The sequence below is a fragment of the Heloderma suspectum genome, chromosome 17 (genome assembly GCF_057233095.1).
Source record: "Heloderma suspectum isolate Gila_16-S chromosome 17, 16-S_ref, whole genome shotgun sequence".
NCBI classification, from domain to species: domain Eukaryota; kingdom Metazoa; phylum Chordata; class Lepidosauria; order Squamata; family Helodermatidae; genus Heloderma; species Heloderma suspectum.
Window position 1 is genome coordinate 9,178,572 of NC_139474.1, and position 13,199 is coordinate 9,191,770.

The following is a 13,199-nucleotide window of genomic DNA, read 5'->3' on the forward strand; positions in this document are numbered from 1 at the left end:
CCTGCCCCCACCCAGAGCACATACCCTCATGGGCAGCTCCTGCTTTTGCCAGTCCCTCTTCAATCGCCGAGGCGGACACATTGCAAGGACTGTTTGCTTAGCCTCCTAGAAGCCATCAGGAGACTGATCTGTTGAGCAACACTTTCTTCCTTGGTTTAAGCCTTCCTTTCCCTCACACTTCCTCCTTTATTAATTTTGGCGAGCTTCTTTTCATCAGTAATCCCTTGTCACCTCTGGCCTTATGACCCCGAGGACGCCCTTTTGGAAATGCGCACACACTGTGGTGGTAAGCTACCGCCCTTCAACGAGCACTCCTCCTCTGCCTTTTGTGCCAGACTAGATGGACCTTGGTCTGATCCAGCATGGCTCTTCTTATGATGTTCTTATGTTCCCAAAAACTTCAGATTCGACCGTCCCTACAGTACCATTCAACTGGGCTCTACTCCTCCACCATCAGGGCTCAGCAAACGACCCCTCCGACACCCGGAAGGTCTGAAGGCACCAGATCATCAAAGAAATCCCAAGTCCAAACACGAGGCTTCTCCTGCATTGGAACTGGAGAAAACAAAGAGGCCATCTAAGCACAAGTCATCTAAAAGAAATTAGCCATATCCTCCAACAGATACGCCACCAGCAACAAACTCCCAACCTCTGTCTCCTGTTACTCGGGTCCCTTTTTTAGGTTCAAGTGCAGGGAACAGAGGGCTTGTTTTTAAAAAGCCATAGGATAGGATAGGAGTGAAATTTGAGCTGGCCTGTCTTTCCTTGAGGGCAGAAATTTTTTGCTGCCTGGAGTCTGAGATTCCAGGCAGCAAAAACCACTCATATCATGCATACATTTCCACATTACTTCTGCATATAATGTTATTTTGCATTTACTTTACTTATCTTAAGACTTCCTGTGCAACGTGTTTTCATTTGTTAGACAAGTTAAAAGGGTGTTCACTGTTTTCCTGCTTCAGTCTGAAAAATATTTTTTCAAACGTATTAAATTTTTAAATAGCCTTAAAATAGCTGTGGTTATACTCTCTTGCCCATTGGGGCAAAGTCAGAACCTCATTTACATCTTGGAATTAATTTTTTTGTAATAAAAAAAACCCTTAATTTTTTTAACAAATCAAGGAGCTTGGCAGGGGCTAAGAGAGGCCCCCACAGGCACCATATTGCAGACTCCAGGTTAATACCAGCACCTTGAATTCAGCCTGGAAAGCAACAGGCAGCCAGTACAGATCTTCCAAGACAGGCATAAACTGGACCCGATACCATGCACCTGTTAGCAGCCTAGCTGTTGCATTTTGCGCCAATTGATGCTTCAGGGGAAGCCCATGTGTGCACATTGCAGTAGTCTAAATGTGATGTAGGAAGGAAGGAAAGGTTCCTCCTGTGCAAGCACCGAATCATTGCTGCTGTATGTTGTCAACACCTTCACATGATCTCAGCCTCAATGTAAGCATGCAGCAGAACATGGCGGTAACTTCGCCTGCGGGGGAAGGAGGAGACACCTTTTTGAGGAGATACCTTTTTCACACCTTATGTGAAGAATAACACCTTTTGAATTTGTAAAAGTAGCACATCAGCCCTCTGCCTGATCGGCTAGTTTTCTGTTTGCAGGGAGGGGTGCATGTTTGTTATGCACAGGCACGTTAAAAATTGCAGTATACAGGAATTCTGTTTATGTTGACAAATTCTGCGAACATGTCCCATCCGTGAACGCGAGCAGGAGCACATATTCTCCAAAAACATTCGCAAATTTCCGAGCTTGTGTCCGCATTAGAAAAACGCACATTTTTGCAAAAATCTCATTTTTATGGTCTACTCTATGGGGAGGAAAAGTGCACGTTTGTGTGTGCTTTTTTTTTAATGCATTTTTCTCATTTGAAACGTGCACCTTTCTCGTTCGAATGAAAAAAAGAGTGCAATTGAACACAGGAAAGAAGGTAAGCCAAGCTTCAAGGTGGTGTTCAGAGAATCACGAAGCAGCACCAGGTAGCTGGATGAAGCCACTTTTTCCCACAATGCCCCAACCTAGCACTGGTCCAGTAGAGGTTGGCAACTCCCAGCGGGGCAGTGAATCCACTCTGGGTTTCAGCCAGAACTCTAAAGGAGCTATCCAAGTCCAGCTATCCTATCCAGCATAGGGTGATGACCCCCCCCCTTTCCCAGCCGCCACTAGCTGCCGTTGTGTGTTTCAAACAGAATATATTAGCCTACCTGAATTAGAGGGGGCTGTGTGTGTAAGGTGCAGCTATAAACAATCTCTACAAATGCAGACTTTGCTCAGTGCCCAACCAGAGCTGTAACTACAACTTCCTGCCCATGAGGCTTAAAAAAGAAAAAAGAACGAAAGAAAAAAGTCTTCCATGTTTGAGCAAGTATGTATCACAAGAAGGGAGGAAGTTGATAACGGCGAGTGGGAAGGAACGCCCTGAGCAGGCGGGAGCAGTGTGTCAGAAAGCCAACTGAGAAGTCCACAGGATCTAGGAGACACTTTCTGGGCCACCTCCTGAAAAGGTTTTTGGGTGAGAACAAAGCCTAAAGGTATGTTTCCTGGTGGGCAGGCGAGCACTCTCTCCCTCTCTCTCCCTCCCTCCCTCCTTTAAGGTCCAGCGCAGTGTGAGAAAGTAGTTCCCCACTCCATCCTAACACTTCCTAGGCAAGCTAATTGTCTGAACTCTCATGGCTCTCCCTGGGTGGCCCCATGAAGCCAAACCAGGGAGACCCCTTCCTCATTTGCTAGAGAGAGGGTGACTACTGCCTTCATTGCCTGTCTGTTCTCCTAGAGCATCTGGCTAGGTCCCAGTGGGATGCAGGAGTGCTGGACTAGATGTTTCTTTGGTCTGATCTAGCAGGACTCTCTGTACGTTCTTCCTGGATGGGCACCTCTGCTAGTTCGTTACAGCAAATGCAAAAGGAGAGCTGTGATATTATTACACACCCTTCCCCAGATGTGTTGGAGTACAATTCCATCACCCCTGACCACTGTACATGCTGGCTGGAGTTGATGGGAGTGGTCATCCAACACATCTGAGGGGGGGAGTTGAGGAAGGGCGGTATAGAGCGGGGGAAATGTTAAGAGTGGGACCAAATGTGTATGGGATGTAAGAGGCATAGACTGGCATTCCTGTGCAAAACGTACGACCAGTATAAGCACCATGACTGTTTGTAGCAGCAGCAATAATTGGTAATAACAATGATCCTGACTTTGCTGGGCTAACTTAGCTGCTCTACCAGGGGAGAGAGCCTTGGCTCTGATTGAGTCCTAAACAAATGGGATCAAACTTACTGATCCCATTTGTCTAGTTATCTAGTTTGGCAGTTCAGGGCACTCGCCTTTTAAAGCGTTCTTTTATCAAAGAATGTTGACTACAGCAGAATCTTACAAGAAAATTTAAATGCTCTCCTGCCTGACGCCTGGATATTGCTATTTTTTTTATGTCCCATTCATGAGTATGTCATTTCTCAAATGTAAGGGAGCACTCTTTAAACAGGAAAAAACACAATTTTCTCAGTGTCCATCCCACTGCTTGCCAGGGAGATGCCTGCATCAATTTCTTGTTCCACCTGCCTGTTAAGAGATGGGGCATCTTCACCCTTGGTTCCATAGCAAGCCTGGAGTGTGTGAGTTTGCCTGGAAACTGTGATGCAGTAGATGAGGCAAGCGATCAGTGGGAGTGGGTTCCCATCTCCCTTTCTGGCCCTCCTCCTGTGCCTTGGCTGGAACAGCCTTCGGCACAGCAAAGTTTAGCAACTGAACGGCGCCACTCACACACCACTTGCGTAGCCTCCATGATAGGAAATATTGTATGTGCTTTATTTATAATAATACATTTTATGACATTAAATGTAATGCTTTATTACATGGTGACTGTAATAGGAACTACTATGGTGTGGCTGGGTCATTTTAGACCCGGCTTAATGATCTTACCAAGGGAGGGAATGTGTATTACCTATCTTCACCAGGTGCTAAGCTGGCCCTGTTGCTACATTTGTGGGCCCTAGACCTCTGCCCTAAAGCCCTGCCCTCATGGCACCACTGACAGGCAAGGCCAAAGTTGTCAGCTAGCAAATCTCAAAGATGGATAGATTAACTCTTTCAGTAGCTCAGGCATGGGCAACTTGTGTTCCTCCAGATGTTTTGGCCTGCAACTCCCACAACCTCTCACCATTGACTGTGCTGGCTAGGGCTGATGGAAATTGCAGGCCAAAACATCTGGAGTGCCACGGGGGCTTATTTCCCCCACTGCGCATGCCGGCTGGGTTTCCTTAATTACCTCTCTGGCACAGCTTGCTGTGTTGTCCGAACTTGGGCGACGTGGCTTGTTCAGGGTGGGCAGCAACCCCCAAATAACCTAACAATAATACATAGGTTATTTGAGGGTTGTTGCTCTCTCAAACAAGCCGTGCCACCCCGGTTCAGACAACGCAGCAAGCTGCTCCAGCGAGGGCGATTAGCGAAATCCAGCCAGCGTGCAACCAGCATGCGCGGCAGGGTTAACAAGCCACCGTGGCTGTTAACCACGCCGCTATCATGCGAACCCAGTCACTGTAAGGGACTTCATGGTGCATTCAAATGTCTTTTCCCCCAAAGAGTCCTTCCAGACCCAAACAACTTTGGAATCAGAGCAACAAAGCTAGCTAAAGTCCTTCTGGATCTGTTTGTGTATTTAGACACTTATTTCCCCCTTACCATTCAAATGATCCTCTATATCAAGGTCGGGGAATGTGTGGTCCTCCAGACGTTGCTGGACTACAGTGCCCATCACTGTCATACTGGCTGTCTTGGCAGTAGTAGTGCTTAAACTAGATGAGGCTTTTATTGCTGCAATCACAGTGCCTCCGACATGGACTTTTACGGCGGAGCGGGTGTTCCATTTGTAAACCCGCTTCCGTCTTTTTGTTCTTTGCACTCACACACACGCGGGAACGCACACACCATGGAGGGAAGTATAAAATAGCTGCACAATGCCTCTTGATTGGTAGCTCTAGGTGCCATTCATCAGGAAATAGCCCAACACTCTAATCTTAGAGGGATCGGAAGCAACCTGCTGATTGGCTCTTCTTATCATTAAGGAGCTGTCACTGATTTCACCATGAGCATGAAAGTAGTGATCGTGAACGTAGGGTACTTTTGTAAGGGAACATGAAAGTGAGCATGAATGTAAGGGACTTTCCGGTACATTAATTGCTTGCTATTGGTGGGTTACATTTTAAACACAAGTTCACAGCCATAACTGAGTCAGTTGTCAAGAGTATTTTTCAGTAATTGTATCAGTAACCTCAGACTAGCGGTGCAGGACCTCAGGGTCCCAATCCAGCCCTCTGGGGTTCCCCTTTCCCCAACTACTACTCATTGGGTGGTTTCCTGGCTTTTCCATGTTTTCCATTCTAAAAGGATGAAATGTCCCTCTTAAGGATTAACTACTGGCTGTAAGAGCTTTAAGCGCTTCAAAATACGCTTTGATTTCTGGTATTTTGACCAAAAACCAACCCCCACACACACACACACTTTTGCCTTTGGGCTTGCCTCTTTTGCCTTTGGCAGGTCCCCACTGGAATCTGGCCTCCAAGAACTTCTCTGAAATTGAATTCCACATTCAGGCTGAAAGTTTCCACACCCCTGCTTTAAAGACCGCTTCCTTACCTTTGTCGGGGACATCTCTAGAAAAAAACCCATGCAGCAACTCTGAACCGTGCACAGATGTTATTGTTTGGCCAGGGAAATTCCTGGAGGAGAAGGCTTTCAATGGCTACTAGTCAGGATGGCTATGTGCTACCTCCAGTGCCAGAGGCACTGAGCCTATGTTCATCAGTTGCTGGGGAACATGGATGGAAGGATGCTGTTGCACTCCTGTCCTGCTTGTGGGTTTCCCATGGGCAGCTGGTTGGCCACTATGTGAACAGAATGCTGGACTAGATGGACCCCGGCTCTGATCCAGCAGGGCTCTTCGTATCTTCTTATGTTCTTAAGACGATACAGTTGAGTTGGCGAGTTTGAAGAGGACTAGACGCCCGATGGGCAAAGCTACACGTAGCACATGGGTCAAGGCTTCACAACAGGGTGATTCAGAATGATATGAGCAAAAGACAAATTTAGCAGAGGCATTCTGAATCAGCTTGAAGAAGGCAGGGGTCACAGTACCAGGAAGGAAAGAAGACGTGATTGAGATCACATTAGTCTAGACAAGGGTTTGGCAGGAAGAGAGAGAGGGTGAGTAAAAGACTTGGCAATATGTTGGTCTCAGCCCAGCTCCAAAAGACTGAGCAAAATGCAGAGCCTGCTGGAAGGGATTCCCTTGCTAGTGCTAGCAAGATAAGGAAGGGGCTCCCTTGCCAGGGCTGGCAAGGGAATCCCCAGGCCTGTGTGTGGCACGTGTGTTTCAGAACCAGCCACACAGATCAGCAAGGTGTTGTCAACCGCTCTGGAGCTCAGGACGGCCTGCCCCAATTTGTCTGAGCTCTCTGTCCGCAGAGGCTTTGCAACAAAAGCAAGAGATCGCAGCTGCTGCTCTCTCAACGTCCAGTTCCTCCACATCTGTGCACAGCAAACCCAAAAGCTTTCGCTGCACACCACCAGGCTCCTTGCGAAGAGGCGCTCAAGTGGCCGCGGGCAACGAAGGCCTGACTGAGGGCACACAAGAGCAAAAGTGCTCCTTGCTCGCGGAGCAGCCAAAGAGGGGCTGAACTCTTACGGTGGAGTTTGGAGGCTGTGCCGCCATCACTCCATGGCGGAGCCCCTGCTTCGCACGCCGAAGGTCCCAGGTTCGATCCCCGCCGGCTCCAGGGAGAGCTAGGAAACAATCCTGCCTGAAATGCTGGGGAGCTGCTGCTGCTGGCCAGTGTCGACAATGCTGGGCTAAGCGGATCGATGTTCTGACCCGGTATAAGGCAGCTTCTTGTGCTCCAAATGAGCTGCTCCTGCAGGCGAGCCTCGACTCTGCTCAAGCAAAGATGTTGTGTCTGCGTTCCACAGCACGCCCGCTGCTGTCCGCCCACCGAAATGCGGGGTCTGCACACGGGCAAGGCTGCTGAGCTGCCCGGATCCGCAGCTCCGCACACGTGAGGCAGCTGCTGCTCTTGCACCCGACGCCAACTGGTCATCCTGTGACCGCCTGCTCCCGAGGACGCGCAAGAGCAGGGGGGCTGCAGGCCAGGCCAGCGGCCCAAGAGAGCAACCTGCCCAGAAGAGGAAGCCAGGAGGAGGAAGGGGCAGCCCTGACAGCAGGGCACGGAACACGGCTAACTGGCCTGGAAGTACCGTCAGCGATGCGTTTTCAAGAAACAAACACCTCTTCCCGGCCCATTTTATTTATTTATTTATTTATTTATTATTAAATTTATTAATCGCCCATCTGGCTGGTCACCCAGCCACTCTGGGTGATGTACAGCGTATAATAAAACAGTTTAAAACAATAAAATTCTACCATCAACACGTTTTCTAAAATACCCTAACCCACCCCAAATGCCTGCCTGAACAACCACGTTTTTAATGCGCGACGGAAGCTCATTAAAGAGGGGGCATGGCGGAGTTCCCGCTCTGCCTTCCCTCTGAATTAGGTTCAAATGTTAGCATGGAAGAAAATCTCGTTGCAGCATCACGAAGACCTAAAAGAGTGAGGGCAGGAAGCCCATGGTCTCTGCTTGGCACTGAACGGTTTTTCAGACTCTGACAGTGCAACCCTATACATAACTACACAGCAGCAAGGCCATTGAGTTCAATGGGACGTGCGCTTAGGTGAGCAGGTATATAGGATTGAAGCAATAAGGCTTCGATCGTATATACACACTCACCTGATCGCAAGGATGGTAATATTTATGAAGACAGTCACCACCCTGTTCACAGACACTCAACAACTGTTCAGACTTTTGGCAATTGGAGACTGCAAAAAACGGCATGATGTTCTCCCGGCTAGCTTCAGTGGCTGTCCTCCTCCCCGCTGTGTCCCCTGCCTTTTTTTTTTACCCACAAGACAATAGAGCGAGGGCAGGAAGCTCTGCCTTCCCTCTGAATTAGGTTCAAATGTTAGCATGGAAGAAAATCTTGTTGCAGCATCATGAAGACCTAACAGAGTGAGGGCAGGAAGCATTGCTGTTTCTCTGACTTGGCTTCGTGATGTTGATATGTAGCCAATGAGAGACATTGCCTTCATGCCCTGCTGGTGGACATCAGGAGGCATCTGTTTCGTCACTCTTCCAAACAAGGTGTTGGAGGAGATGCAGCCTTAGGGCTCTTCTTGTGTTCTTATGCTTCCTCTCAACCTCTTGTATTCCCTCTGCCTTTCTAGAGCTCACCATGGCTGGGCTGAAAACAGCCAGCGGGGAATATATTGATGACTCCTGGGAGCTCAGCACTTTCGTGGAAGACTTGGGGCCAGAAGCTGCTCCGGTCACGCTCCGGGTTACCGGCAACATGCATATTGGAGGCATCATGCTACAGATTGTGAATAAGTTAGGTAAGTCTACCAAAAGGTTTCCCTTGACTGTTTTGAACGGGATGTGTGTTCTGGTGTGTTGTGCATGACATTATTTTTGTTATAAGTTTGGAGAAGGGGCACAATCCTTCCAAGAAACGAGAGGCTTTGCCCCCTCTAAGCTCAGATGTCTGGGGGATAGCTGTACTGACGTATAGTGGTTAGAGCAGGGGTGGGTATATGTACACCAGTTGCTGGGGAACCTGTGTTGGAAGGTGCTGTCACATTCATGTCCTGCTGGTGGGTTTCCCGTGGGCAGCTGGGCAGCCACTGCCCCCGAGCAGGTCTGGGAGTGGGAATAGGATGCCAGACCTCCTGAAATTGGCCACCCCTCGGTTTGAGTGTCAGATTAAGACCAGGGAGACCCAGGTTCAAATCCCCATTCCGCCATGATGCTTGCCAAGGGACCAATGTTAGGCTGAAAGAGCGGTCGCGCTCTTTCAGCCTAATCTACCTTACAGGGTTGCTGTGAGGATAAAACCAGTAACTGGTGATTGTAGAATCTTGTACACTGTCCCTGAGCTCTCTTTGGAGGAAGTGTGGAATAAAAAGATCATAAATCAATGGTTTTCTCATTATTTCCATCTGCTATAACACTAGCTCAGGAATGGGGAACCTGTTACCTGTCAGAGGTTGTTAGAGTAAGATTCTCATCATCCCTGACAATTGACTGATGGGACCTGGAGTCCAACAACCTCCAGAGGGCTGTGGGTTCCCCAACCCTGCACAAGAACTCAGGGCCACCCAGCAAAAATGTCTGGCAGTGGGTTCAGGATAGGGGGAAGCATGAAATGAACGTACGGAATTTGCTGACACAAGATGTGACGGTGAATTTAAAATGGGTTTGGCCGACTGTATGGAGGAAAGAAAGGCAGATGGGTCTGTCGAGAGCTATGAGCTATGATGATAGCTAAGTGCAACCTCCATGTTTTGAGGCAGCATATGTCTGAGCACCAACGCATGGCAGGAAGGCAAGCAACAGGGAAAGGTTTTTGCTTCCCATTTCCCGCTTGCGGCCTCCCCGTACACATGTGGTTGTCCGCTGTGGGGGAAACCGGTGGCTGGACTTCAATGGGCCTTCAGTCTGACGCTGCTGCACTCTTCTCAGGTAATCCTCAGGCAACCCCAGGGTGGAATTATTCCCAAGGATGCCCTTGTGCGTGTATATGTGTACGTGTTTACGAGCATGTGTGTGCGTGTGCATGAGTGTGCATGTGTGTGTCCAAGAGAGAATGCATATGAGTATGCGGTGTGCTTGAGTGTATCTGTGCATCTGTGTATGAGTGTGTATAGGTGTGTGAGCACATAAGTGTGTGTATATGGGCATGAATGTGTGTGTGTGTGTGAGAGAGAGAGAGAGAGAGAGAGAGAGAGAGCATATGAGTGTGTAGTGTGTTTGAGCGTGCGTATGAGTGTATGAATGTGTATGTGTGAGCCTGTATATGTGTATGATGTGAACATATAAATGTGTGTATGAGACTGTGTGTGTATAAGGATATGCATATAAATATTTGTGTGTGGGAGTGTGCATATGAGTGTGTGGTGTATATGAGTGCGTGTATAGGTGTGTGAGCGTATAAGTGTGTATGAGATTGTGTATATAAGTATATGCATATAAATATTTGTGTGTGGGAGTGTGCATATGAGTGTGTGGTGTATATGAGTGCATGTATAGGTGTGTGAGCGTATAAGTGTGTATGAGATTGTGTATATAAGTATATGCATATAAATATTTGTGTGTGGGAGTGTGCATATGAGTGTGTGGTGTATATGAGTGCGTGTATAGGTGTGTGAGCGTATAAGTGTGTATGAGATTGTGTATATAAGTATATGCATATAAATATTTGTGTGTGGGAGTGTGCATATGAGTGTGTGGTGTATATGAGTGCGTGTATAGGTGTGTGAGCATATAAGTGTGTATGAGATTGTGTATATAAGTATATGCATATAAATATTTGTGTGGGAGAGAGAGAGCGCATATGAGTGTGTGTGTATAAGGTGTGTGAGCGTGTATGTATGAGATTGTGCATGTGTGCATAAGTACATGCATATGAATTTGTGTGTGCGCGAGAGAGCGGAAATTAGTGCGTGTGTGAGTGGAGGAATGTGTGGCTTTGGTCCCGCCCACTTTTATCTTTGGTCCCGTCCACTGCTGGCACGTGGCCCCTGGAAGGGTACCCCACAAGGGAACACAGCCTGCGGAGTGAAAAGGGTTCCCTGCTCCTGCCATAGCCCCTCTTACTTCCCCCATCTACTACTCGTTGGTTTTTCAAAGTCCTCTGCTCCAAAGGGTAGGAATGACAGCGGGAGAGATTCAGGATACCCCTGAGTCCAGTCACGCATGTGGGCAAGGATCTGTGACTCAGCTGGGGATTGTGGTCAGAGCGCTCCACTTGCGGGCTCCTGGCAGTGCTCTGATAACCAACGTGCAGCTGGGCCTGGTCACTGTCATGGAGCTGATACTAGTCCCCCCTCACCCTGCTTGGAGGATGGGGGATGATAACCAGCCGGAAGGAACCAAGCTATTTGTAATAGTCACTCAGCCCTAGACCCATTTTAATGACCGTTTTTGAGGCGGCACAGTCTTCACAAAGAGACTGTTCCACATCAGTTTCATGTGTGAAGCACAAGGCAGCAGAGAAAGTAGAACAATGTTCAAGAACTCTTTAAAACCAGAGTTTGTCTCAAGACAAAACGTTTATTTTATTTCTTTACTTGGTCGCTGTTCATTTGTTTATTACATTTATATCCCACCTTTTTTCCTCCAAGGAGCACAAGGTAGCTTACAGGATCCTCCTCCTCTCCACTTTTATCCTCACAACAACCCTGTCGGGTAGATCAGGCTGAGAGTCAGTGACTGGCCCAAAGTCACCCAGCGAGCTTCATAGCTTTATGGGGAATAGAACTCGGGTCTCCCGAGTCCAACTTTCTAACCACTATACCACACTGGCTCTCTCTGTTGGACAGAAAAGGATACGAGAATCCTGGTGCAAACGCTACCAGATTGGCATCAGAGATTTGTTCATGTGACACGACAACCCACCATAGGTGATTACCCATGGTGGGTTGTCATGCCACCCGAACCTGGTGCAGTTTCTGCAGGGTGCCTTATTTTTCACAAACAAGCCACCCTGAAAACCCATGGCTCGTTGCTGGAGTTAGCTTGTTTCCAGGGTAGCTTGTTGCGATGTCTGAACCCGGCAGGGCAATTTCATCGTGGATTGTCGGGAATGGCTGCAGAGCCGCCTGGCAAATGCAGCAAAGCCCCCCGCCGCTCCTCATGATCTCACTAGTGCTGCCGCCATCCTTCCTCATCCCTTCTCAGTGCCCTCTGCCCTGTGTGCCTAAAAACCGAGAAAAAAGGACACGGGAGAAAGTCCTGAATACATTCTCAACTTTCTTTGTAATCATTTGTTTCGGTCTTGCGCAGGTGTGCACATTTGAAAGTCTGCTGCTATGAAATTTGCATAATTGCCCCCTCTGCTTTACTGCCCTGCCTTGAAATTTGTGTATATTTACTGATCCATCTCACTTGGCTCCCTTGAAATGTCCATATGTTTACCGATCCCACTCACTCCCTGCTCTGCCTTGACATTTGCATGTGTTTACCAATCCACCTCACTGCTCTGCTCTGTCTTGTAATCTGCATATGTTTACTGATCCCCTTCACTGCTCTGCCTTGAAATTTGTATACGTTTACCGATCCACCTCACTGCTCTGTAACCCACTTGTATCTCTGGCAGCTAACAACGGAGACCAGTAGAGGGAAGCGACAAGCATAAAGGGGGGTGGGCAGGGGAGTATGCCAAACAGGCCTTGCAGCTGCAGAAGGAGGAGCTTTGGGGATGAGTGTAATTACTTCAGGAGTAAGGTGAAGCAGCCTTTAAAAACAAAAGGTGTTCGCTAGCAAGGGAAGCACCAAATTGACAAGGACATTAACAAGAGCAGGAAATCAGTATGCTGGGCTAAATAGCAGACAGGCGGCCTTGCGCACTTGCGCAAGACCCCAGAAAAGAAAGTTTGTGATCACTTTGCTGTGTTCTTAAGGGCTCAGAAAACTATTTCCTTTTTGTGATCTGATGCGGGGGGGGGGGGAGTTTACTTCAGTAGCTGGCACCCCCAGCGGCCCAATTGCAAAAAGGGTGCTAGCATAAGGACTGAGGAAACGGGTTCTGCCGCAAAGGAGCCTGGGATACATGCTAGGAGTTGGCAGGAGGACTGAGGGGGGAAACAAGCCAGAGAAAGCCACAGAACACCTGATTGTCTGGTGGGTTAGTGCTGAACAACCAATCCATAGTGGCTTATTCTCAGGGTCACGTGCAAACTCGCCCTCTTCCTTCTGGCTTGTCACTGGCTGAAAACCGACTGGTTGGTACCAGAGACAGGAACGTTCTGGTGGTGGCACCGCAACTGTGGAATTCCGGGGAGATCTGCCAGCCCCGCTCTCTTCCTGTTTTTAAATGGGCATTGAAAATGTGTTGATGTGCTTTGATTTGTTTTGATATTTGGCAGATGCTAATTGTTCTGTCATTTTTGTTTTATTGTGTGAGCCGCTTTAGAAAAAAGGTTTATATGTAAAAGCAGGATATAAATGATCAAGATGAAAATACAATGCAAGTCATGTTTTTAATTGTTTGGTTGGTTTTCCTTTTCCCTCTTCATCCACAATATTACAATCAAGAAGGATCTTGGAATTGTTGTAGATCACAAGCTGAATATGAGCCAACAACG

General features: G+C 48.1%; 1 protein-coding gene across 1 annotated transcript in view; it reads left to right on the forward strand.

Moving 5' to 3' along the window:
• The first annotated feature begins 2,352 nt into the window (after positions 1 to 2,352).
• Positions 2,353 to 13,199, forward strand: part of FERMT3 (FERM domain containing kindlin 3) — a 33,010-nt gene continuing 22,163 nt past the window's right edge. Inside the window, exons 1-2 of the mRNA XM_084823636.1 lie at positions 2,353 to 2,538; positions 8,283 to 8,450. Coding sequence (XP_084679762.1) covers positions 8,291 to 8,450 — 160 coding nt within the window. The 5' untranslated portion in view covers positions 2,353 to 2,538; positions 8,283 to 8,290. The remainder of the gene's footprint in view (positions 2,539 to 8,282; positions 8,451 to 13,199) is intronic.